This window comes from Mesocricetus auratus, unplaced genomic scaffold, assembly GCF_017639785.1.
Source record: "Mesocricetus auratus isolate SY011 unplaced genomic scaffold, BCM_Maur_2.0 Super-Scaffold_100028, whole genome shotgun sequence".
Taxonomy (NCBI): domain Eukaryota; kingdom Metazoa; phylum Chordata; class Mammalia; order Rodentia; family Cricetidae; genus Mesocricetus; species Mesocricetus auratus.
The window spans coordinates 13,656,169-13,683,090 of record NW_024429209.1 but is presented as its reverse complement, the minus strand read 5'-3'; the positions used below and the strand labels follow the sequence as shown (position 1 = coordinate 13,683,090).

The window sequence follows — 26,922 nt, the reverse complement described above, 5'->3', positions numbered from 1 at the left end:
TGTGTGTGTGTGTGTGTGTGTGAGGGCAGGGAGGATATCACCTGAAAATGTAGTTCTAATGTTTGGAGTTTTTGTTATTATTTTGTGTTATAACAGCAGACTCTGTTGAACTCATAGACTATTCACTCATCCATTCAGTCAATGTTTATCAAACACTTAGGGTGTGCTGAGTGCTTGCTTAGGCGCTTGGGAGCAAGGATGGAAGAGACACATGGAGCAGAGTCACAGTCTCATCTAGTTCATGAGAAATCGGTGGTGTGAGCTCATGCGGGTTCCATAACCCTTCCACCCTTCAGTTCCTCCTCTGTAAATGAGGCTCACAAAAAGTGCTCTCCTCCAGCTATTACTGGATAGATTGAGCAAGGTACTCATTAGTCATCAGGCTAGCTTCCCTGTCTCTGTCTCTATTTCTTTTAAGCTAAGGTTTCTCCACGTTGCTCTGGCTGTCCTGGAGCTTGGTGTGTTTGCTATGTAGACCTGGCTTGCCTGGAACTCACGTCTGCTGTCTCTTCCTCCCAAGTGCTGGAATTAAAGGCAGTCCTACCATGCCCTGATTATTTTGCTTTTTTTTCCAGACAGGGTTTCTCTGTGTATCCTTGCCTGTCCTGGAACTCACTCTGTAGACCAGGCTGGCCTCGAACTCACAGAGATTCACCTGCCTCTGCCTCCCATGTACTGGAATTGAAGGCGTGCATCACCATTGTCTGGCTATTTTTCTTTTTTGTTGTTGTTGTTTTATTTTGTTTGTTTTTTGAGACAGGGTTTCTCTGTATAGCTTTGGAGCCTGTCCTGGAACTAGCTCTTGGAGACCAGGCCAGTCTCTGCCTGCCAGAGTGCTGGAATTAAAGGCATGTGCCACCACCACCCTGCTTCTTTTTCTATTTTTTGAGACAGAGTTTCATATTGTCCTTCCTGGTATTGAATTCATTACATAGTTGAGGGTGATCTTGAATTTCTGATCCTCTTTCATCCACCTTCCTAATGCTTGAATTATAGTGTGCACCGCTGAGTTCTCATTTCTACGCTTAGACACTACTGCCTCAGAGAGTAAATCCTGTCTGTGTGGCACTCTGAGGTGCCTTTAATTACAGTACCTAGTGGGTTCTGTTAGTTTTTTAAGTGTTTGAAGTGCTCCATCAGGCAATTACTCTTCAATAAGCTACATAGGAGAAGCTCAGACCTTCATTCAGTTGGTCAAAGACACTCCACTAACATTAGCCAAAAAGGGGCTTAATAGTGAGACACAGACACTTAGAACCATCAGGAATATAGGAAGTGAGTCACTGCCAAACTACCATTGTTCTGCTATCACCACAGCTGAGGCCCTGTTACCCAACACCCTCCGAACTGGGGACAAGAGAGAGAGTGGACAGCCTGTCCCATGCCTCTCCCATCTACCAGGATTGGCTAGTCAGCTGCTACAGGCTCAGGAAGAGGCCTCTGAAAATCTCACTGACAAAACCTCATTTACATGGCAGCCTGTACTCAGATGCTGAGGCAGAGTTCACGACCAACCTGAGCTACATACACAGTGAGTTCCAAGAAAGCCTGGAATAACAAAAGTAGTTCATTCACATTCCTTGCAGGGGAGTTGGGTACACCATGGGAAACTTTCGAGTATCATCTAGTGGAGAAGAAAAGAATGGAGCTTGAAAGCATCCATTTGAGAACTATTAGGTCCATCCAGGTGGTGTGACGCATGCACGCCTCTAATCCCAGCAGAGACAAGTGGATCTCTGTGAGTTTGAGGCCAGCCTGGCCTATAGTGTGAGTTTCAGGACAGCCAGGGCTAAACAAAGAAACCCTGTCTTGAAAAACAAAACCAAAAACCCTCCTGGGCCCAAAGATTGGCTGAGGGGATAAAGGTACCTGTTGTCAATCCTGAGGACTTTGAGTTTGATCCCTCAGACCTACATAGTAGGAGAGAACCAATGCCACGTGTTCTCTGGCCTACACACACATATGCACACAATAATAAAGTGTTACAAAATAATAAATAGAATCCAGCACTTCAACTCTGAGACTTTGCCTGGTGGGAAAGGTATTAGAACTGGGTCTTAGTGGATGGGGGCGGGGGGGGAGGGGACATAGATTGTGTTCCCAGTCACCATAAAAGGAACATTAAAGGGCGTGAAGGCCTGGGCACCAGACAAGGTCTGGCCAACCAGCACACTCTGCTCCATTAGTCAGTGATTGGTTCAGGAAGAGATGTGTGGCACTTCAAGAAGCAGCTCTGAGCCGGGCGTTGGTGGCGCACGCCTTTAATCCCAGCACGGGAGGCAGAGACAGGAGGATCTCTGTGAGTTCCAGGCCAGCCTGGTCTACAGAGTGAGTTCCAGGACAGCCTCCAAAGCCACAGAGAAACCCTGTCTCGAAAAACCCAAAAAAGAAAAAAAAAAAAAGAAAAGAAAAGAAAAAAGAGCACATTCTGCCCTTCCAGAAGACACAGGTTCAGTTCCCAGTACCCACACGGTGGCTCACAGCTGCCTGTAATTCTAGCTCCCAGAGGACTCAACACCCTTTCCTGACCTCCATGGACACCACACATGCGATGTTTGGACATACGTGCAGGCAAAGCACTCATACACATAAAATACACATGTTTAACTATTTGAAAAGTTACATTCACTTTTATTGTGTGCATGTGCATGCGCCATGACAAGACAGTTCAGATCTGAGGACAGCTTGCAGGAGTCAGTTCTCACCATCAGGACCTGAGTATCCTTACCAGTTGAGCCATGTCTCTGGCCGAAGGACCAGAAGTTCAAGGTTAGCCTCTACTACAAAGAGAGTTTCAGGCTAGCCTGGGCTACATGAGACCATTTCAACAGTGCTCCCCCACACCCTAAACAAAATAAGTTTTTGGTTTTTTTGTATTTGTGTGTGCTTGCATGGTATGTATATGTATGTGTATATGTGTACATCCATGGATGTGTGTGTTCATTCCTCTGTGTGTGTATGTGTTCAATCCTCTGTGTGTGTTCATTTCTCTGCATGTGTTTTCATTCTTCTCTGTGTGTGTATGTGTGTTCACTCCTGTGTGTGTGCTCATTCCTCTGTGTGTGTGTATGTCCATTCCTGTATATGTGTGTGTGGTGTGTGTATGTGTGTGTGTGGTGTGTGTGCGGTGCTGGGCACACTGAGCTAGCTGGCTTGTGAGCTTCTGAGGATTCTTCGGTCTTCACCTCCCATCTTCCCACAGGAGCACTGGCGACATAGACAGACACTTGGGTTATACATCTAGCTTTTATGTGGGTTCTTTGGATTCAAGCCCAGGTCCTCATGCTTGTACCGAAGCCCTGTTACCCATGTGTTGCCCTTCCTAACCTTGTTGTTCACTTTTGAAAGAGTCTTGTTATGTAGCCCTGACTGGTCTTGAGCTCGTGGCAATTCCCTTGCCTCTGGACTGCCTGTAACTGCAGTTCCAGAAGGATCTGATTTCCTCTTGTGGCCTCAGCAGGCACCTGTACTCATGAGCACATGCCGCCCCCCTCCACGTACACACAATTAGAATCAAATAAATCTTTTTAAAAAGGAACGAAGAAGCAGGCTGCACTACAGTATAATCTTGATCAGTTAGGATAGACAGGCCAGGCTGTGCTGAGGCAAACAAGAGCCCTGGACTGTTTCTGAAGGGCTGGGGTTATAGGCTGGTGCCACCCCGAGGCTTTGCTGGCTCTCAAAGCTGCTGGCCTAAGTTCTGACCTTCCTTTTCACTTTGAGTTTCGTTTCCGTTGAAAGGGGATAGTTGACCACAGGGAATTTCCCAGCCAACTAAACTCAGCTTACATAGGCTTCTGGCTGGAGAAAACTCCAGGACCTGCCCGTCCTTAAACACTTTGGTTTTCTCTGCCTTCAGAGTTTGAATTGAGATCTCCCTGCCCAGAGATGCTATCACACTTTAACTGTTTATACATTGTGCAATGGCCTTCTTGGGGTAGGCATCTGGAATCCTCAGGAGAGCTTGAGGGAAGAACAGGGCACTTTGCTACTTGTCATTTTTTTCTTTGACACAGGGTCTCATGTAGCCCATGCTGCCCTTGGATTCATTATGTTAAGACTAAGAATTGTTCAAATTGCTAGGTACCCAGAACAGGCTGGACACTTTAAAGAGACCCTGCCCTGAATTCTCATGGTGGTGGGACATCAGCAAGGAGGAACGGGGGAGCCTGATTTGCAGACAGAGAAACAGAGGTCAGAGGTGAGGCAACCTGTCAGAATGAAGAAAAAGAAAGGAAGGGGTCAAATTAGATGTCTTGAGGGTCCTTCCTGCCCTTTACCAGGACCAGATGCTATGTCCAGAAAAACTCTATATCACCCCTTCCAAACACACTTTGACCTTCTATGTGTGTTTCATTTAAAATTTTTATTACATTTACTTTACTTATTCTGTGTGTACGTGTACACAAGTGTGGAGGTCAGCCCAGTGTGTCGCCATGACTGGTGCCTCTCACTGAGGGTTCTGAGGCATCCTGCTTGAGATCACGTATTTCGAGTGGAGCCTGCTCTGTGCTCCAGGACTTCTAGAACGCACCATCTGGTTTTAGCAGGTGCTCTGCACATCTCCGCCACTCTTACGGGTTCTGGGCTCTGAGCTAGGTGCACAGACACAGCAGAAAATGAAACAAAATCCCTGTCCTTGTGGAGCTCTGAGCTGGGAAACCAAAAGAAATACATAAATGAAAGCATGGCTGTAGAGATGATGGGAAAGTCAGGGCTCAGGAGAACACACACGACAGGGCAGAATGAGAAGTGGGGGTTAGTGGTCAAAGTCCTGCTGTGGTGACAGGTCACTTTTGATTTGAGCCCTTACTGCACAACTTGGATGACTTGCTTTTCTCTTTGCAGAAACTTCCGTTTTCTCATGTGTGCAACAGGGACACACACACACACACACACACACACACACACACACACACACACAAAACCAACTACCTAAGGACTTAGAGTGGGTTAACGGATGAGAAGCCCTGTCTCTCAGAGTCTTTACACTGGCAGTTGTCACCATTGTTCTGTCCTGTAGGATATGACCTTGTTTGGATCTTTCCTTCCTTTCCGGAATTTTATTCCTGCTGCCCTTGGTGGGGCTTCTCGTTCTCCATCTTATTCTACAGCTGACAGGTTCTCACTCTTGTGTTCATGCTACCTACAGAGGGAGGCCTTTCTCGACAAGTGCAGACTGCATCCAAAGCATTTCCATGTTCAGTTGTCTTCATATCTGTTATCATCATCTGCTATTATCGATTTCTTTTTTCTCCTCCACATAAATGCAGGTTCCTAGAAGACAGATTTCTATCTTTTTTGCCCCGTGGAGCATCCCCAGCCCAGGAACTGGCACTTTGTCATAAATGGTGACTGAAATGAATTGGATGAATGAGGGCGAACATCGGTTCCCCGGGCCTCGGCATCCCTGCTTTCCTGCGGAAGCGGGCTGCCTGGTCATTCAGACTCTGACCACCTCCCCTCGGCCCTTGCGCTGGGTGCATGTTCCCGGAACCAACTCGTACTAGAACTAGCAAGATGCTTCCTGCCAGCATGGGCGGCGGCCGCGCGAGGGTCCAGCGCTAGAGTGCAAGCGCGCGGTCTCCTGCCTGCCCCGCCCCCACATCCAGGCCCCGCCCCACAATGCGCTCCGCAGCCTGTCCCGCTCCATCTAGCCCCGCCCTATTGCCTCAGGCCACGCCCTTCTCCCCCCTCCCCGTCAGGCCTCAGGCCCAGTCTGTCTCCGCCGAAACGCTTCTTAGGCTCGCTAGGCTACGCTCTTATTCCTCAGACCCTGCCCTCACCCCCTACCCCATCAGACCTCAAGCCGGGTCCCTGCCGGTGTGCTGCTCAGGCTCGCGGCGGCGCCCTTAGCATCAGGCCCCGCCCAAGTCCCGCCCACCACAGTAGGCCCCGCCCTTCTTCGGTCCCCATCAGCTCTGCCTCAGGCCTGGTTCCCCCATCTGCTCCTCAGGCTGTGGGCCTTGCCTTGCCCCCGCCCTTCCCCGGCATCAGGCCCCGCCTCTCACCCCGCCCCCAATCCCGGCCCCGCCCCTCCTGCCCCGCCCCCGCCGCTGCGCTCCTCTGGCCGCCAGCCCCCCCTCCCACCTCATGTGGCCCGGCCCGCGGCGGCCGGCGGCTGAAAGAGGCGAGGCGGCGGCGCGCGAAGCCCGGAAGGCGGCGGCCGAGGCCCAGGCGGCGGACCGGAGCGGCGGGAGCGGGGCCCGGGCCAGCCCTCGAGCGGCCGCCGGCTCAGCATGCGCGCCCGCCGAGGGCTGCTGCGGCTGCCGCGCCGCTCGCTGCTCGCCGCGCTCTTCTTTTTCTCGCTGTCGTCTTCGCTGCTCTACTTCGTCTATGTGGCGCCCGGCATAGGTAGGAAAGCGACCCCGCGGCCACCCCACGCCCCTTCCCTCCGCGGCCCGCGCCGCCGCCCCGGCCGGCCCCGCGCTCCGTGACTCGCCGTTTCCTGCCGCGCCGCCCCGCAGCTCGCCCGCACGCGCGGCCTCCTCCCTGACGCAGCCGCCCGCGCCCCCCGCGGCCGCGCGTTGCCGCTGCCCAGACCCGGCGGGGCTGCGGGCTGCGCGCCCCTTTCCCTTCCCCCTCCTCCTTCCCCGAACCCGCTGCTCGCCCGCGGCTCCTCGTAGCGGACCGGACCTGCTCTGGGCACCGATGGGAAGTTTGAATTGGCCCTGGGGGAGGTTCTGTGACGGGGGCCTTGGGGAACCGCTGCCAGGTGGAAGGGAGGGAATCGCTCAGAGAAGGAACGGAATGGGTAGCGATTCTTCTCCAAGGCCCGCCCTTTAGAGGGGGAGACGGCCTGGGGAGAAAACTAGCCCTTCCCGGAATAGAAGGGACGCTGATGAGACGGCTGAGGTAGCGTGAGGGTTAAGGGTAGAGGACACCGAGGTCAGATGTCCTGTATGACCTTGGGCCCTCAGCTTCTCTCCTCTGTAAAGTGGGGGCATGAGTCCCATCCTCATCAGGTTTTGAAGAATAGAGGTCCATAAGTGTCCTTCTAAGCTTTTATCACCATAGCGGATGCCCAGAGTCCTCGAAATAGATAAATAAAATCTGCTGTTACAGGTAGTTTGGGGGACAGAAGGGAAAAGGTCTAAGGAATGCCACTTGTCCACCTTGGCGTGGTCTTGGAGTTCTAGAGAAAACTTCAGCCCATGGTGAAAAATGAGAAGATGCTGTTGGGGGTGGGGCCGATAGCGAGAGTTCTGGATGGTTGAGATGGGTGCCGCTGTGGGGAAGTGCCTTTGAGACCGTAGTAGTAAATGCCGCTGTTCCCTGTTGACCTGGCAACTCTGGACTGGCAGAGAAATTTCCAGAGAGAGAGAGAGGGAGAGAGAGAGGGAGATTGTTACCCTTGATGGTTAAGTTAAATGTGGGTGTTTCATGCTGTCAGCCTCCTCTGGGAAGATGGAAAAGCCAACCTGAGATTGTCAGGAGTGACTTGGTGAGCAGCATCCCATTAGGGATGTGTAATTATTGTTAGGCTTGCTAAGTAAAAGGACAGGAATTCTGGCTGAACAAGAATAGATAACTAATTAGTGGAATTAATTGAGAAGAGAGCTCATTAGCGAATAGGATATTAGATTCTCATAAAATGGGTGAGAATTGATGGGTTTAAATCTGGAGGCATCTTCCAGCCAGATCCTTTTTTTTGTCCTTCCGTGAAAGTGACAGGTGTTTCTGGTCTGTGTCTATGTATCCCCGGTATTTCCATGGTGATCACCCTTTTGATAGGAAAGGGTAGAAACCAGACTCTCAACAAAAATTAAACTTACTGACTTCAGATTCCTCAATGGTACATTTTGGGTCAGTGGATCCCTGGTGCCGCCACCACACTTAGAATCCCAAATCCTGCGTCACTGCAAGATGGAACCCTTGGGATTTCATTAGTAGCTTCTTAAAAGTAAGCGAGGGAGCAGATTTTTTGTGGGTTCATAGTGTGTTGGTAGAGAGTAGGGACAGCAGGACTGGAATGTGACTGGGTGGCGTTAGAGTGGCTTTTAGCAGTGTGCAAGGTCCTGGGTTTGATGCTAGCACTGTAAACAAGAGGGGCTAGGGAGATGGAGTAAAAAGGAGGGATCTTAGGGTTCACATAACCACAGTTACATTTAGCTATTTGGCCGTTTTATTTATCTTGCCTTTTAGAAAAAGATTTGTATCTTGTATGTCTTGCCTGTATGCACAACTGTGCACCAATGCATGCGATGCTTATGAAGACCAGAAGAGGGAGTAGCATTCCCTGGACCTGGAGTTACAGATGGTTATGAGCCACCGTGTTGGTGCTAGGAACCAAGCCTGGTTCTCCCCAGAGCAGCAAGTGTTGCTTTTTGCTGACCCGTCTCACCACCACCTTCCATGCCTTCTCATTAATGAGCTTCAATTTTCAAATGTCCAGTTTTTTTTTTTTTTTTTTTTTTTTTTTGGTTTTTCGAGACAGGGTTTCTCTGTGGCTTTGGAGGCTGTCCTGGAACTTACTCTGTAGACCAGGCTGGCCTCGAACTCACAGAGATCCGCCTGCCTCTGCCTCCCGAGTGCTGGGATTAAAGGCGTGCGCCACCAACGCCCGGCGTCAAATGTCCAGTTTTTAACTGTGCTGTGGTAAATCATTCCCAAAGGTTGAGGCAGTGTAGAGAATGTCAGGGGTTGTGAGCCTTCAGATATAAAAATCCTTTTTTGGGTTTGAGATGGTTATTAAAATGAGTTTAAGCTGTGTATTGTGGCACATGCCTCTAATTCCAGCACTTAGGAGGCTGAAGTAAGAGGATCTCAGTGAGTTTGAGGGCAGCTTGGTCTACATAGTGAGACAATAGTGAGTTCTAAGGACAATCAGGACTACAATAGACCCTGTCTCAGAAAACTTAAAGAAAAAAAAAAAAAGAGCTTAGATGGCTTAGTGGTTAAGAGCACTGGTTGTTCCAGAGGACCTGAGTTCAATTCCCAGCAGGTACATGGCAGCTCACAGCCATCTGTTGTAGTGAGAGATCCAACCAGCCACACCTGTGGTGCTGACCACGCCCACAGGTTTGTACATGAGCTTGTGGGATTTGGTCTGAGGGCCAGGACAGGCTTGTGCTCTCTTGGTTCTGGTCCCTCCCACCCTGCACCCTCCAGTCCTTACTTTTGGTTTGATTTGTAGTCCCTATGACCATGTGCTCCAGATTTAAGAGATCACCACTTCCAGAGTATATTACATATATTACAACTTAGTGAGACCCTATATCCCAAATGAACTAGAAACTGGAGAGATGGCTCAGCAGTTAGAACACTTGTGGGGAGGCTCAAAACTACCTGTAACATTTTTTGGGGCTCTCAAGTCCTCTTCTGGCCTGTTTAGGTACCTTTACATGCACATGCGCACATTTGCTTGTGCGCTCTCTCTCTCTCTCTCTCTCTCTCTCTCTCTCTCTCTCTCTCTCTCTCTCTCTCTCTCTCTGTCTCTCTCTCTCTCTCTCTCTCTCTCTCTCTCTCTCTCTCTCTCTCTGTCTCTCTCACATACACACACCTACACATAAATAAAAGGAATAAATAAATTTTAAAAACCCCAGGACTATAATTCAGCACTAATCTAGCATGTGTGAGGCCCTGGCTTCAATCCCCATTTTGGGGGTTGAGAGTTAACAAAGAAGAGGAAGGGGAGGAGATATTTGAGATGTGAGCTACCCTTCCTGGAAGCCCTTCCTTCTCCACAGCTTGAGGAATGTTTCGTTCTCATCACTTTTACCTGCAGTGTTGACATACCCTCTTTTCTGGAGGAACTTTGATCTTATTTATGACCCTCTGACTAGAGGAATTCAGAGCTCAGTACTTCCAGCCTGACCAGGTCCTTTAAAGGAGACTGGGCCTGAGCTGCTGATAGATGCAGGTATAAAGTGTCTGAAGACATCTCAATAACTATGGTCCCTTCATGGGGCAAGGTGTGTGGGGTTGCTGACCTCTGCCAGTCATTACACCAGGAACCCTTTGAGAGTGGTGCTGCATGTGGTTAAGGCTAACTGAGCACTCTACTGGAATTTTACTATTTGAAGTTCTGTTTTGCCATTTCAACCAATTTTTCTGTGCTTCTTTGACAGCTGGAGAAAGGATGTGGGGAATGGTTTTCCCGTTTTGGTCTGCTTAGTCCCGTGGAGAGTTTGATTTGTGGCTAGTGTTTGAAAGACAAGAAAGAACCAGTTGTTCAGCTATTCCTCCTGATTTTGAGGAAGTATTTCATTTGGTTTCCCTCATTTGGTGTGTGTGAGTGTGTGAGAGAGAGAGAATTGAGGCCTCAGTGAGTAAAGCTCATGACCCGGGTTTGATCCCATCTGGTGGAACGAGCTCTGAGTTTTATAATCTCCCCATGGCATATAGCAAATAAATAAATAAATTTAATAAAAATTAGGGGGGATCGAGACAGGACAGGGTTTTATTCGCTCTAGCTTAGGCAAGCTTTAAACTTTCAATTCTTCTGCCTGTGCCCCTTGAGTATCTGGGATTACAGATACTTTCTGGGTGGCGGTGGCACACGTCTTTAATCCCAGCACTCTGGAGGCAGGCGAATCTCTGAGTCCAGCCTTGTAGTGGCATCTTCTGCCAGTGGACTTGGGCTGGCTGTCTACAAATCGAGTTCCAGTACAGCCAGAACTATACAGAAAAACCCTGTCACCAAAAACAAAACAAACAAACAAATTATACCTCAATCAAGCTAATGAATGATTTAGTACATGGAATGCTAGTAGTTTGTTGACATTCTTAAAAAATGCTGGATTATGGAGAAAGTACATGTTTTACATAATCAAATAGAATTTTTTCCTAATGTTGGAAATGTTCAGATTTCCTTAAGTCTGCTATGGCAGGAGAAGCCTTTTGTTGTTATTGTCTTCAGAATGCCTTCTGAATGTCTCCATCCCTGAACACATGGGATTTTCTGGAGGAATTACAGTGGGGGTAAATGGGTTATTTTACTTTAGAAAATTAAACACCTTCTCCTGTTAAGGTGCCTTCTTTCCTCCCTCTGTGCTCCTTCCCCAGCTCGGGCTCATAGATGGTATTCTGTGGGATGTTGTCTCATGTAACCTAGACTGGCCTCAGACTTGCCCCATGGCCAAGGATGAACTGAACTTCTGATCCTTTTTCCTCCACCTCCCAAGTTGTGGAAAGATGTCTGGAATATGGCGCCCTGTATCCCTTCTTAGGAGGAGTCTGTATTTGGAGGGCAGGCTAGATTACAGAAGGAACAGTTCCCCTCCTGTCATGTTATTTTGTCCTTTGCAGAGCTCTTCTGTCTAAGAAAGAAGGTTTTAGATTTGGAGTGAGCTGGTCTTTGGCAGTGAGAAAGGGGTCTGCTTCTCATGCAGGGTCATGAAAGCCAGGAGGGAGGAAGCTCTCTTGCCATGTATTTCTAGAGTTCTTTGGGAGAGTAACATTCCTTAGCCACAACGGCCAAGATGCTACTGACTCACCTGGTCCGCTTGATTGGGCTTTGTGACTGTTGAAGGGGAGGGTATACAACCAGTCAAAGGAAACCAGTGAGGAATGGAGAGCTGCTGAGGTCTGCCAGGAATAGCAGGAGTAGAGGTGAGCTAAGCAGATAAGTGCTAATCAGAAGCCAGCAGGTGGGTGTGGGCAGAGAGGAGGCCTCCTGTCAGTCAAGAGCTATTAGGGACCTCACAGTCATTCCTCAGGTCCCAGGACCCACCTTTGGTCTTACTCTGTTTTTTTGTAGACAAAAGGAGTAAAGAAAATGGCTCAGTAACTTGGCATTTGCCTGTCTGTCTCGTTCCCACATGTGGTCAGTTCTGACTGCAGCTTCCGTTTCAAAGATGGCATTATCAGCCTGACCGAGCCATTCACTTGCCCAGAGTTAAGAACTGTGATGTCCCAGGGGCACACGTGCCATACAGATGATGGCAAGATCAGCTGCAAGAAACACATAGAAATGGAAGACAGTATGTCCTGAAGGGCCAAGTCAGTCTGTCACCAGCAGACCTAGGTAGAGAGACCTAGGTAAGTAGACAGGCTTCGCTTATTTAGGCAGCAGGTCACTTTGTGGCATCCTTCTTTCAGATGTGGGATAGCTTAGAAGTGGGGAGGGCAGAGTATTTCTACCTTGTGGTCCTTCGAGGGGAAGGTTTGTGTTTCTATTCTGATGGGAGAGAATGTTAAGATCTTGGGGTCAACCAGAGAGCCTGGTTGAAAGCTGAATAATACTGTCACTCATCAGTCTGTGGATGGGGTCTGTGGTGCTGGAGGACCAGGGCATGCAGTAGCCCTGGAGTAAGAAAGTGTAAGGGGCTGGTAGGAGAAGAGTGGGACCTGCAGGCCCAGCTGTGGAGGGCTGAGCCTTAGTTGAGGTGGTAGCTATATCTCTGTTCCAGTCAGCCCTGACTTTGAGGACACATTGTTCTCCCTTTCCCTGCCTGTCCATAAAGGAGACTGCCTCTCTATGTGCTTGTCAAAATTCAATTGAAATGTGGGTATAAAAGGGCTTGGCATAGGGCTGTGCCCCAAACCCTGTAAGTTTGCCGCTGTTCCTGACACAGATGGTCACTACTCTTAAGTGCATTGGGATTGAGCACCATTCACACTGCGCTGCAGATCTTCCTGGGTCTTCTTCCCTGTGGACTGAAGAACAGAGTCACTTTCTGATCTGCCGTTTTCTGTCATACTGGGGAGAGAGCCCAGGGTCTCATATATCCTAGGCAAGTTCTGTACCCAAGAGCTCCACCTACCCCAAGAACTCCTATTCCCTGGGAAAACTGCTGCTGCAAGTTTGGGGAAGGGTTTGTGTGTGGTTCCCATGCTTTTTGAAGTACTATTGCTTGAGGACATTGGCCTTGGAATCTACATTGAAGTCTGTTTTGTGTCTGGTAGAAAAGAATTACAAAGGATGGTCTGGGTGTCTCTGGGATGTTACCTGTCTTGTTCTCATCCTTTGCCCTGGGGTCATCTTTAAATTTTAATGTTCAGAGAGGCATCTTGCTTTTTTCCAGCCCCTCATCCAACTTGTCGGCAGACTGGGAGGAAGGGCCCTTTGCACTTTTCCTCTGGTCCCAGCAGAGTGGATGAGAAATGAAAAGAGTTTTGCCTTTTGACCTAGGGCTTTTATATGGTGCCTTTGTGTGAGGAGCATTCAAATGGGATCATCCCATGAATTCAGTTTCTCCAAGCATGGGCGGCACCTTAAATAATTCAGAGAGTTGGCCCTTCTCAAATTCCCTGCCTTTCCTCCTTCCCTTTGTTAGCTCTGGTAAGCAGTTGGGTGCCCTGGGGTATTATTCCTCTTCTGGTGACACTGACACTGCCTGAGGAAGGAGACTGGACATTGTTCCCAGGTGCCTTAGTTACCTGCAGCAGTTAGGAATAGCTCTTTGAAATAGGGAGTGGCCTAATTATAGAGATGAGCTATGCAGTGGAGTAGCCACAGTTGTGGGTTTGGAGTGGTAAGAAATCGAGTATAAAGTTGGGCTTTAAATCAATCTCTGTATGCTGGTGGGCACAATTCTTCGTTTTTAAATAAAAAGTCAAAGACATTGTAATAAATATCAGTACGCAGAACTTTTTTCCCCACCCTCTGGGTGTTCTAACCACTGTAATTTATAGACAGTTAAACCTATTGCTTAATTCTGTGTCTAGTAAAGTGGGAACTTGGGAAGATGAGAAAAGAGAAAATGTATTTTCCCCTCAGAACTGCTGATTGTAAGGGTTCTGCTTTTTATTTATTTATTTTTTGAGAAAGCACTATGTAGACCAGGCTGGCCTTGAACTCAGAGATCCACTTGGTGTCTGCCTCCCAAGTTCTGGGACTAAAGGTTGTTATCATGCTGATCCTAGAAGTTATGCTTAGAAAACTTTTTTTTGGACAATTTCATGTAACTCAAGTTGGCCTCAAGTTTGTTGTGTTGGGAGAGTATGACCTTATGACCTTGGCTCCTTGCATCTTCCTGCCTGTTCTTCCCCAGCAGATATGTGCCACCTGTGTGTGACCCAGAGCTCTGTGTGCTACATAAGCATTGTACCAGTGAGCTACAGTATCCTCTCCCTTTTACTGACTTTTAGGTGGGGGGGGAGTCCTCCCTGTGGTGATCAGGCTGGCCTTGAACTCAGGATCCTCCTGTCTCTCCAGGGTTTACAGCTGTGAGCCACAGTATCCAGCTCACGCAGGAGCTGGTTCTCTTGGGCAGGAAGGACAGAGCCTATGTGGATCATGAACTCTAGTCATGGAGCACTGGTAACCCCTCCCTTGGTTGGATAACTCAGGACCCGTGGTCTCTTTCCTGTTTCATCACCTGCTCAAAGATGTCCAGTCTCAGTAAAGATGCCTCAGTCTCCCTCTGATCACCACCATAAAAGCTATGAAAGACCACTGGGCAGGGCAGCTGGACAGTATGGAGCCCTTCCTACACTTGGGAATTCTTTCTCATGTTTCCTTAATAAAACTGCCATTCATTCCGCTCAGTGTTTCAGTTTCCTCATTCTTGGACATGAGACAGCAAATTTGGAAGCTGCATCTTAGCTTCCCGAGTTAAGCCCACCAACAGAAGGGCTACATCTCACGAAACAGCCACATAGAGCTGAGGGATTCTACTTCTATGCCTTTATATGAAAAGCCTAAAGTGTTCATGCTGAGTTTATATTTGGATCAGTGGACCACTTGTGATGGCAGAAAATAATATTTTCCTACACTGCTTCCATATTTGTGTTAGCTAAACCTTTGTTGTCATTCAGAAGAATGACAGAATTGTTGATTTTTAGGGAGACTGACTTGTTCAATTGCAATTCTGAGGGTCTCTGATTTTGCACACGGGTAGGGTCCACCATCCATATATCCCTAGCCCTTGGAATATTCTGAAATAAAGTATTTGGGTGGACAATTTTTTAAAGATTTATTTATATGTATGTATGTTGTGTGTGTGTGAGTGTGCCCAGGGAGGTCAGGTCAGGCATTCCTGAGTCACCTGGTGTAGGTGCTGGGAACCCCCAACACCTGTCCTCTGATAGAGCAATGCTTGCTCTTAACCACTGAGCCAGCTCTTCAGTTCCTGGTTCAGGACCTTAGAGGAGCCCTACACTTTGTTTACTTGACTTACTGAAGGTTTCTGTCTGAGGAAGTCAAACCAGACAGACCAGAAATGACAGGCTAGCCCTCTCCCCCATCACATCCAGGGGCTTACCAGGCCGTGGCATAATAGGTTCAGATCTAGGTAGACTGTAAGAAAAGGCCTGTGGTGTGAGTGAATTGGCATCTCATTCTAACTTCAGTTTCCATTTCCCTGTTGGTGTTCAGCATCTTCTGTGATGGTTGGCTACCTGTGTAATACTTGGAATAATATTAAACCCTTTTATCACATGTTAAGATCTATATATACCTTTACTCTTTGGCTTATCATTGTCATTTTCCTAATAGTGTGTTTTGAGGCACAAAAGATAAAATAGTTTTATTTTCAATGCTAGGAATTAAGTCTAGAGCCTACCTGTAAATGGTAGCTTACACCAATTAATCTCGGCACTCAAGGCTGAAGCAGAATTGCTTCAGTTCAAGACCTGAGTGAAAAAACTGGGCTACAGAGTAAAACACAACAACAACAACAACAACAAAAAAAACCCAACTAATCGAGAGAAACCCCTATCTGCTCTTATTGCCCTGTCAATGCTGACACTTTTGCCTTAGGTCTGAGATAGCTAAAGGGGCCTGGAACTCAAGGCGACCCACCTGCCTCTGCCTCCCAATTGTTGGGATTAAAGGCGTGCGCCAACACCGCCCGGCAGCAGTGCACACTCTTAAGATCCTGAAGTCTGGGGTTGGAGAGATGGTTCAGAGGTTAAGAACACTGACTGCTCTTCCAAGGGTCCTGAGTTCAATTCCCAGCAACCACATGGTGGCTCACAACCATCTGTAATGAGATCTGGTGCCCTCTTCTGGCATGCAGGCATGCATGCATGCAGAACACTGTGTACATAATAGATAAATAAATCTTTAAAAAAAAAAAAGATCCTGAAGTCTGTAAATGAAGAAGGTCACGGCAGCACACACCTGTAATCCCAGTACTTGGGAGGCAGAGGGTTCAAGGCCTTCTAGAGCTACATAGTGAGACCATATCAGTGTGACACTTAGTAGGTGCTCAGAAAGCGTTTGTCTTGCGTCATGAACTACTTCCTGTCCCTCCAGCACCTTTCCAGCATAGACCAGCTCAGGGCTGTTTTCACTGCAGCAGGCTTCTCATTCAACATCAAGTTCATGGGCCCTGATGCTCTTGGTCACTGCTGTATCCCTGGTTGCCAGACTACCAGATGCTCAGGAAGGACTTGTTGGTAAGAGTTGAGCAGTATAGATGCACAGATGTGAGGTTCTGAATGCTCCCTGTTGCTGAAGTATGTTGATGCTCTCACTACTAGTAAACCTTCAAGGCAAAGAACTCACTCAGTTAAGAACATTATGGATTTGTAAAAATGCTGATTCTGGTCAGAATTATGAATCATAGCACAGTTGTAGACTCATCATGTCCACTGAAGTAAGATGCTTGCTGGCCAATGAGCAACAGGTCTGTGGGCTGTTGGCAAGAGAGGGATTCTCCCTCAGCCCCCAGTTTAGAACTCAATATGTGTTTTAACCATGCTTTCAAATCATAGTAAAGCACAGTATATACAGTGTGTAAAGGCTGTGATGTTGTACACCACAAGTGAATGCAGTGTTGCTTTGTTTTAACCTTAACATGGAGGTGCAATAATCAATAAACATAAGGACAATAAACATAAGTACAAACTTCTGTGGGCGTCGTTGCTAGTTTTAATTAGTGGAACACTTAGTTGATGTTTTCCATGTCCATGTTTCCAGGCTTTGTCTTTGGGACTCTGACATGCTTGTGCCTGTCATCGCTCTTGATTTTTAGTCAAGGTTCACTGGGGTTCAGGCTGGCCTGGAACTCATGGCAGTCCTCCTGGCTCTGCTTCTAGAATGCTGTAATTACAGAAGCACCTCACTATGCCCAGCCCAAAGTTTGCTTCAAGAGGCAGCTTTTGCTTAGATCTGGAGTTGCTACTTCTTTGAAGGAGAGTGAAGAGCCAAGCCTTTTATGAACTTGCAGCCCATGGGAGGGGCCTGCCCCTCATGGGAGCTACTCTCCCATGCTCTGCATTAATGTGCACAAGGTAGGAAGAACTCCATTCCATTGCAGCAAGGCCAGAGCACATCCAAGGAGACACCTGCAGGGCTGCTGGATCCCCCACTGTGAGGGTCTGGCCTGGGCTACCAACCGAGGGAGTGAGAAGATTGAGAAGCAGGAAGTAGGAAGGAGTCAAAAATTGGTTTGGCGTTTGTTGATTTTTTTTTTCTTTGCTGCTGATTTGGTAAGTCTGGCTTCTTTTCACTCTGGTTTAAAGTATTAGGAATCTTAAGATTTGTAGGAATTAGAATATTTGGATTTGTTTGAACTTCACTTGGCCGTAGGGAAGATTAACTCGAGGTTAAGAGCTACTTTACGGGTTGGCTTTGGGCTCAAGCTAATTTGTTTCTTTGGTAATGACTTTATTATAGAAAACTTCAAAGGCACAATAAAGTGAATAGCATAGTGGACCTCCATGATGTGACTAGAGACTTACCATGAAACACAGTGGAAGGGCCAGAAGAGCTCCTCCCTGCCCCAGCATAAAACAGTGCAAGCCAGAGGGGTCTGCTAGTCTGTAACCTGGACTTTTGAAGCTTTGAGTGACTGACTGGGCTTCATTCCTTTACATGACCTGTGGTCTCGGGTGCCATCTGTGAAAAGGGATGGCAGACAGTGGGTAAGCCTGCAGGGACAGCAGGCGGATTGAGAGATTGGATGCTGATGCAGTACTGTCCCCTTACTGTCCCTGTGCCCTAGCTGCCATGTTCAAAAGGAAGAGAGCTGGGTACAGGTGAGCAGGAAGCTTCCTGTCTATAGATTGCAGTCTGTAGTGAATGGACCATGCAGGGCTTGAAGCTCTTGGTCTCAGTGAAATTCCTGCCACTCCTAGCCTTCATTTGTACACTTGCAATTCTGAACTTCTGCAAGGGCCACGTCTTCAGGCTGTGGTAAACTGGAGGGTGAAGGGGCCTGTGCTTTCTAGTACAGCACCTGTGTGCTGGCATGCCCTTGGCCTTTCCTCTGAGAAGCTGTTGCTAATTTACACCAGCCTTGGGCAGAGCCAAGTCTGAACTTGCAAGGGAGAAGGCTTGCAGAAGCACCTGCTGGCTTGGCTCTCACTCTTGTGGTTTGTGTTCAAGATCATTGCCCAGTAACCACCAGTTAACACCACAGATCTAATTTTAGTGTTATTAGCCTTGTTAACTTATTAGTGCTGATTAAAACAGTAAAGCTCTGGATCTCCAGTCTCTACCCTCCAAATGGCCTCTTTGTTGTAGCCTTTTCCAGGGTAGTTGTTTCTCTGTTGTAACTATAAATACAGTGTCTGGATATAAGATTATTTCTGGTAAGGAATTTTTGATATGGAAACCATAAAGAAAGTATGTTGTCTTTATTGGTATATAAAATACTTGACGCTTTGGTCTCAAATCTACTTAATTTTATTCCTAAGTACTATTTAAAAAGTTAAGGAGACTCTCTTATTCCACTGATGGTGTGATACTTGGGTTGATTCAGTGTGCAAGTTTAACAGTTTATCTCCTTCTTTGGTTGGTTCAACAAAACAGAGAACTTGTGTGGGCCTGGTGATCCGTTGTGCGATTTGGTCGTCTGAGCAGGGGCCCTTTCAGGGATTAGGAAGCTGTCTGGAGATGAGTCATGCTGTTGCTTGGGTTCTGTTGTTTTGAGCTGGAACCCAAGGGCCAGTGCTCTGTGCTGCCTGCATTTCCTTTCTCTTGTCCTACACCACTGTGGGCATGGTGGCCTGCTTGTCCCTGTTCTGTGGCTGCAGGAATAAAGTTCAATTAGGGTAGACCTTCTAGGGTGGTGGCTGTCCCATTCTCTCAGTCACTCTGGATATCCCCATGCTTCTCAGTTGTTGGAGATGACAGGCTTGAGGTTAGAGATGCTTTCTTTTCCCACCCCCCTTTTTTTTTGCTTGTTTGTTTTTTTTTCCGAGACAGGGTTTCTCTGTAGCTTTGGTGTCCTTGCTGTTGCACCCTGGTGTCCTGAGAGATACCCCAAGCATACTCATCTCCCTGTTGGTCTTTCTTCACCCTGTTCATACTCCAGCACCCCCAGGAAGCTGGCCACTTTCTTGGGTGCCCTTTTCACCTGTCTGAAATTTGTTTCTCCTCTTCTCAGTATAGAGGTGTATGCCAAGTGCCCCCCCCTCTCTCTCTCACACACACACACACACACACACAGAGACACACGTTTTTTCAAGACATGGTTTCACTGTGTAATCCTGGCTGTCTTGGAAATCACACTATAGACCAAGCTGGCCTCAAATTCAGATATCCATCTGCCTTTGCCTCTAGAGTGCTTTTCCCCTCTCTTTTGTTTTGTTTTCTGAAATCAATTCTTACTATGGTAGTACAGGTTGGCTCTGTAGCTCAAGCTGGCCTCAAATTCAATGCTTTTTACCTGCCTCCACCTCCCAGCAGCTGGCATTACAGGTGTGTGTCACCATAACTAGTCTTGCTTGAAATGAGCACTCTGCTCTGGTGACAGGACCTCTGTATTTCCCCAGAGTGTCTCCAGTTCCTGAGCCCAAATGTTCCTCCTTCTGCCTCAGCGTCTTCTGAGTGTGAGTGTGAGGTACATGCCACTGTGACCATACTTGAGGTTCTTGTATTCTCTTTTCTGTGTCTCTCCCTGTCCTGGATGTTTTTTGTTGTTTCCTGTGAACTGCACACTTTTAGTTACCCTGAGGTAACATGTCATTTCATTGAGTCTCCTGCTGGGTGAGAAGCCCATCTTGTTTGTCCTTAGGCTGCTTTGTGGTCTCTCTCTGTTCCCTTGTTAGTCTGCCTCCAAGTGCATGCTTGGTGTGAGGGCCCTCCCTGAGGATTTGCATTTGTCAGCCTGTGAGATACAGGTGCCTCCAACCTAGCAGCCTAGAGGTTGGAGAATTTTCCTCATCAGAGTCACCTGATTTCCTTTGGGTAGAGCTGTCACAGAAGCCCATAGGTTGGGCCCACCGCAGAAGTCTCCATTGATGAGACTGAACCGGATGTTAGCCCAGTGTAGTTCTTTCATCACTGGGTTTGAGCCTTTTGATGTAGAAAGTTGTAGTTGGAAAAACAAAAGCGGATGCTGCTGTGTGGGGCTCTGGCACTGACTTGCTGTGCCTTCTAAATAAGCCTGAGCTGCATTAGGGGCCCATCTAGGCCCTGTGCTGCCCATCCAGGCCCACTTCCTGTGCAGAGAAAGGGGCTTTGAAGTGAGGAGCAGAACTTCCTAACTTCTCTGGAAACAGCTGAAAACGAGTCTTCCGGCACACTTCCCTCCCTGGCTTGCTCTGTAAGAGCTCTGATAGCTGCAGGCCCACGTGGTGTCTCCAGCTCCATTCTGTCACTGCCTTATAAACCACCGTGTAGTTGTGAGGTATTTTTCAGGATTGATGACTTTTGCGCCCTCCTTCCCTTCAGGAATTCCCCTTTTGGCAGTCCATGGGGAAGTGGCTGTCTGGGGGTGGGGGTTCCTTGTATGTACGGGTGTCTTCATGCAAAGCTGCCGCCTGCACTGCCTCAACCTGGCCCTGCTACCCTGTTTGCAGCACCTTTTAACTGTCATCGCCTACCTCGTGCCACAGGAGCTTAGGCATGGCACCATCAGCAGCCACCCAGACATTTGCTATGTGTGTGCTGGGCCTGGCAAACATTAGGAGCTTCCCTCAGAGCTATGCCCAAGCCAGGCTCCCTCCCTCCTTCCCTTCCTCCCTCCATCCCTCCCTTCCTCCCTCTTTCTTTCTTTCTTTCTTTCTTTCTTTCTTTCTTTCTTTCTTTCTTTTCCTTCCTTCCTTTCTACCTTTCTTCCTACCATTCATTCATTCATTCATTCATATTTTTTGAGACAGGTTTCTCTGTGTAGCCCTAGCTGTCCTGGAACTTGCTCTGTAGACCAAGCTAACCTTGAATTTAGAGATCAACCTGCCTCTGACTTCCAAATACTGGGATTAAAAGTGTACACTACTACCACCAGGCTTCAGAGGCAGGCTTCCAGGTCATTTAATGATGTCTAATCTAAGCATGAGAATAGTAAGGCCATTTTCACTCAGTTCCCAGGCCCCTAATGGCCAAGGTATAAAAAGTGGTCCATGCAGGCTGTAGGATACTTAGCAAACAGTACAACTATGTTGTGCTCTGATACAAAGAGAAACCCACTCACCCCTGCCTTGACCTTAGAGCCAGCAACCGTCTGTGTTCCTGCAATTGACTGGCTTTGTGGCTTTAGGCAAAGTGAATCTCTGCTGTTGCCTCATGAGAAGAGGTAACACTTTATAGCGACAGGGAAGTGCTTAGTGAAGTCCTCAGTGGTGAGAGTTTTCAGTAAGGACTGCCACTCCCACTTAGACTCTACCTAGTGGCAGTTAGGATTTTAGACATAGTCTCTGGTGGGTTCACATACAGAGAGTAAGCCAGTGGATCTGAAGTCACAATAGTCTGAAGTGGATGCTCATTTGAGAGTACTGGAGGTGAAATGTTGGAGATATGCATAGATTTAGCCATCTTTCCAAGCAGTGCTTTGTATAATAGTGTGGTCACAGGACAGGAGCAGCACACTGGACATACCTGTTAATTATAGGATTCAGACTTGAGTGAGTAAGTAAAGGAAAGCTTGGCAGGTTAGAACACTGAAGACAGAAAGCAAAACTGTAGTAGGTACAACTTTAAACAGGCTAACACTGTCCAGGTCACCAAGCAGAGCCAGTGCCTACAAGTTTGTTGCTGGGGGAACCTGGTTGTACAAAGATAAATTAGGTAGCAAGGACATGGATGTACCTGTAAGATGAGGGTACTAAAATTGTTCACATAGTGGTTATTTCAGGTCAACCGATGACCGCTACTACCCTCCCCCTAAGTAGCTGTTAGTTATTTTGGATTAAAAAACAATATATTCGGGGCTGGAGAGATGGCTCAGCAGTTAAGAGCACTGACTGTTCTTCCAGAGGTACTGAGTTCAATTCCCAGTAACCACATGGTGGCTCACAACCACCTTGAATGAGATTTGGTGCCCTCTGCTGGCATGCAGGCAGAAGACTGTATGCACAATAAATAAATAAAATATTAAAAAAAAAGAAAAAGGTAGGATGAATCCTGATTTGGCAGAATTATTTAAAAAGCAATATATATATATACATATATATATATATCTGACAATCTGAGTTTGGTCCTGGGACCTAACCATATAATACATGGAAAATGGCTCCCAAAAGTTGTCCTTTGATCTTCACACACTTGCTATAGTATATATGTGCCCCCCAACATATACAACAAATAAAGGTAATTTTTTTTTGGTTTTTCCAGACAGGGTTTCTCTGTATTGTTTTGGAGGCTGTCCTGAAACTCACTCTGTAGACCAGGCTGGCCTCGAACTCAACAGAGATCCGCCTGCCTCTGCCTCCCAAGTGCTGGGATTAAAGGTGTGCGCCACCAACACCCGGCTATAAAGGTAATTTTTAAAATAAATAATGTATCTGCTGTAAAATCTTGGAAACAAAGCAAAGCTCAAACAAAACCCCGCCTGAATTCTGACCCTGAGATAATACACACTAACATTTTGATGCTCTTTTTGGCCTTTTATTTTGGTATGCAAATTTTAAAAAAAGCTTATTTTTACTTAAAATTGTGTGTTGGGGGAGGGCTGTACATGTGTGTCTGGTGCCTGAGGAGGGCAGAGAGGGCATCGGGTCTCCTGGAACACTTGCAGGTGTTTGTGAGCTGCTTGAGGGTGTCCTAGTTCTTCCAAACCATAGTTGTTGTATTCTACACACAGTCTGTACTGAGTAGAAGTGTCAGTGTGTAGTTGGCGGCAGAGACTACTGACTGGCAGTGCTCTAAGGGAAGAGCAGCTCTGTGGTGTGCTTGTGTCTGTGGGAGGTTGTGTTGTGGGATAGACTTTTCGCTTAACTGTGCAGAGATGTGTTGCTGTTGGTCTCATAAAAAGCTGAACTGCCAATATCGAGGCAGTGGAGGGATGGATGGGACTGTCTGGCAGAGAAAAACCACAAGGAAGCAGGAAAGCAGGATGGACAGTACATAGATGAGGTAAATGAGCCTTGGGGCAGCAGTAGATTAATGTAAATGGGTTAATTTAAGTTAAAAAAAAGCTAGCTAAGGCCAAGCATTCATAATTAATAATAAGTCTCCATGACACAATTTGGGGACTGTCGGTCCAGGAAGGCCTGCTACAGAAGTGACAACATTTCTTTTTAGGAGTTTTGTTTTGTTTTGTTTTGTTTTGTTTTTAGGGTTTCTCTATGTAGCCCTGGCTGTCCTGGAACTCCTGTAGACCAGGTTGGCTTTGAACTGAGAGATCATCCTGCCTCTGCTGGGATTAAAGGCATGTGCCACCACTACCCATCTCTTTTTCGTTACAAAATTTATTTTGTTTTGTAAGTATGTGTATGTATCTGTTTGTGTGCTGGTACCCATGGAGGCCAGAGGTGTCTGATCTCCATGGAGCTGAAGTTTCAGGTAGTTATGAGATGCTCAGTGTTGGTGCTGCCAATTGAATTTTGGCTCATTGCAAGAATAGTAAGTCCTTTTAACCACTGAGCCATCTTCAGCCCCTACAGTTATTGTATTGTTTTATAACAAGGTTCTACTTTGTGACTTAGGCTGGCCCAGAATTCATTATGCAACCCAGGTTGGCCCCAAACTTATGCTCATCCTGCCTGCTCCACAGTTGATGGGATTACAGGTGTGCATCACAGGTCTGGCTCCAGTATGGCTCCTTAAAATGTATATACAGTATATGGCTGGCATATAATTGGCCTATCTGTTGCCTCCATCATCTATTATGTTGGAAACATTAAAAATCATCTGTATTTTGAGGTAGTTAACTGTTATCTGCCATTGTTACATAGTTATTGAACATGTATGCGTGTAATTTTCCAGGGCTGTAATTAAGCTTTGTCCCGTGTTGACTGTGCTGCTACAAAGTCATTTTCCTCTCCAGCTTGTCAGCCATCCTGTTCAGCACTCCATTTCACATCTGGAGATCAGGATCCCATAGAGGTCAGCTTCAGCTTCTCTATGTACGTGACAGCATGGTAATATCTCTTTTCTGTGACCATTGTTTTTATCAGAATGACTCATGTTTCCTATCTATATATTGTTTAAAGAGTGAAAAGCAGAATAAATTACCCAATCTTCAAGGAATTCCTGCTGGGACAGCAAATCATACAGATCCTTGCCAGCTCTTATCTGCTGTCTATTACGTAAGAGTCCAAGTCCACACCCAGTCTGCAGGTTATGTTGAAGGAACTGGTTGCAGTGACTGTCACAGCAGAAACAGTGTTCTGTGCTCTCCACCCAAAGATTCCATTTGGCCATTTAGAGAAAACTAGATTCTTTCCGCCTTGCTGAGTATTGGTTCCAGTGTTAGCAGTTAGTGTCTTCAAGGTGGAGGGGAAGGTGTGTGTCCAGCTTTGGGGCACAGAGGGGGAGCTAAGGAAGGAACTCTGTTCATCTCACAGACTGAGTTCAAGAGTTATTTCACTGATAAGCCATGCTGGTGACCAAGGAGCACAAGTTCTTCCGACTGTGCAGTACTCATGGTCATCTGTGTGTAGCAGGAGGAGAGGGAAAGCTGCTTACTGAGAAACTGGCTGGCCAATGTCAGTTTTCTGTTTTCCTCTTTACTCCAGTCTGATATTTCTGTGAATTTGTCTTCTAATTCAATAATTCATCTTTTTCCCTGTATATCTAATATTAAAGTAAATTCATGTACTTCTAATTTCAGTTTGAAGTCTAGATTATTTTCAGTGTGTGTTTATCTCATATATCCCAAAATGGCCTCAACCTTACTATGTAGCCAAGGATAGCTTTTTTTATATATGTGTATTCAAGTGAAGTCATGTGTGCATGGGTACCCACAGAGGCTAGAAGAGGGTGTTGTTCCTGGAAGCACAGGTGGTTTTGAGCCTCCTGATGTAAGCGCTTGGAAGCAAACTCAGGTCCTCTGTAAGATCAACAATTGCTCCTAAGTACTGGGCCATTACTCCAGCCAGGAGGATAACTTTTAATGCCTGGTCCTCCTGCCTCCACCTGCTCTGTGCTGTCACCACGCCCAGTTTATTCAGTTCTATAGATAGAATTCAGGGCCTCATAATCATGCTAGCCAGGCACCCTGTTAATAGGTATGTCACTAGTGTCATGCTCCTTTAACATTAATTTTCAGTTAGTTTGTGTGTACAGACATAGACATGCTATGCCACAAGTGCAGAGGTCAGAGGACATTTACTGGAGTGGGTTCTGTCCTTCAATTGTATGAATTCCAGGGATTGAATTCAGGCCATTATGATGCCTTTGGTAGCAAGGGTCTTTACCAGCCGATTCATCTCACCAGCATTGTTTGTTTGAGGCAGGGTCTTGCTACATAGACAGGCTGGTCTAGAACATTAAACTCCCTTGCCTTAACTTCTTTTTAGATGAATCATTTCTCTTTTTTATCAACTAATCATCTAAAGTATTTTGTTATGAGAATGGAAAGCTGGAAGGCTAGAGAGATGGCTCAGTGGTTAAGAGCACTGGCTGCTCTTTCAAAGACCTGGGTTCAGTTCCCAGCACCCACATCTATCTGTAACTCCAGTTCCAGCGGATCTGACACCTTTACACCAATGCACATAAACTAAAAAGAATGGGAAGCTTACTGACAGCAGCTGAGCTGACCCCTGGGTGAGGTTTTGTCAGGTTCCTTTTGGGCCTGTTTGGTGGCACCCTACAAGTGCCAACAGAGAGCTGGATGCTTTCTTGGCCCCTCCCCTGGTACCTAGGCTGTGCCCCTCAAGCACTTCTGCTGAGCCTGCTGTCCTCTTTTGTCTCTTTGGACCTGAGATGCTGTCACAAGGTCTGCAGGGTTCTCTATTGTCATTAGTGCTTCTGGTCCTGTGCCAGGCTGTGTGGCACTTCCTTAGCCTTCTTCCTGGCACCTGAATTGGCCACAGCCCCATGGGGCAGAGCAGCTGCAGTGTGATGTCTCCCCCTGGAACTCTCCTACAGAATCTCATCTCCTGGTATTCTGTTGGCCTTGGCAGCTCTCCAAAGTCTGCAAGTTTTCCTTGTTCTCTGGGGTCTCTGGTCTGGCACAGTTTCTCAGTAGTACTGAAGCAGAAGCTGCTTTCTGCAAGTCTTTAGACCAAATGAGAAGGATCTGGAGAGAGAGAGAGCGTCCCCCCCTTTAAGAAAGACAAAAAGAGCTCAGAGACATGGCAGGAGCAACTTAAGAGTCCTCCTGCAGATCTTCCAGCAGAAAGGAAGCTGCTAGGGTAGTCACTCTGTTCAAAGAAAGAAAAAATATTCTTTTTTTTTTTTTTTTTTTTTTTTTTGTATTTCAAGACAGGGTTTCTCTGCATAGCTCTGGCTGTCCTGGAACTTGCTCTGTAGACCAGGCTGGCCTTGAACTGACAGCTCCACCTGCCTCTGCCTCCCAAGTGCTAGGATTAAAGAAAGGTGTGCGCCTCCACTTCCAGCCTACCTCAGTTTTTAAGTGGGTGTTGGAATCTAAACTTGGGTCCTCATGCATGTACAGCAAGCACTATTACCCATTAGCCATCTCTCTAGTTCCATTTTTTATTCAAATAATAAATTTAACTTATTAAATTTTCTTTTTTCCCCCCCTTCCGTTTTTTGAGACAGGGTTTTTCTGTGTAGCAGTCCTGGCTGTCCTGGTACTAACTCTGTAGGCCAGGCTGGCCTCGAACTCACAGAGATCCATCACCAGCCTCTGTCTCCCAAGTGCTGGGATTAAAGACATGCACCACCACCTCCCAGCCAATTTATTTCATTTTCAGTAAGAGAAGCGTGCCCTTATCCCCATTTTATGGTTGAGGAAA

At 47.1% G+C, this 26,922-nt stretch overlaps 1 protein-coding gene across 2 annotated transcripts in view; it reads left to right on the top strand.

Annotated features, from left to right (window-relative positions):
• The first annotated feature begins 6,187 nt into the window (after positions 1-6,187).
• Positions 6,188-26,922, top strand: part of B4galt5 (beta-1,4-galactosyltransferase 5) — a 49,186-nt gene continuing 28,451 nt past the window's right edge. The window contains exon 1 of one of the 2 annotated variants that reach the window (XM_040732641.1): positions 6,188-6,354. In XM_040732641.1, coding sequence (XP_040588575.1) covers positions 6,240-6,354 — 115 coding nt within the window. In that variant the 5' untranslated portion in view covers positions 6,188-6,239. Of the gene's footprint in view, positions 6,355-23,542; positions 24,124-26,922 lie in introns of those variants that run through there. The other variant, XM_040732642.1, reaches the window with a different exon arrangement.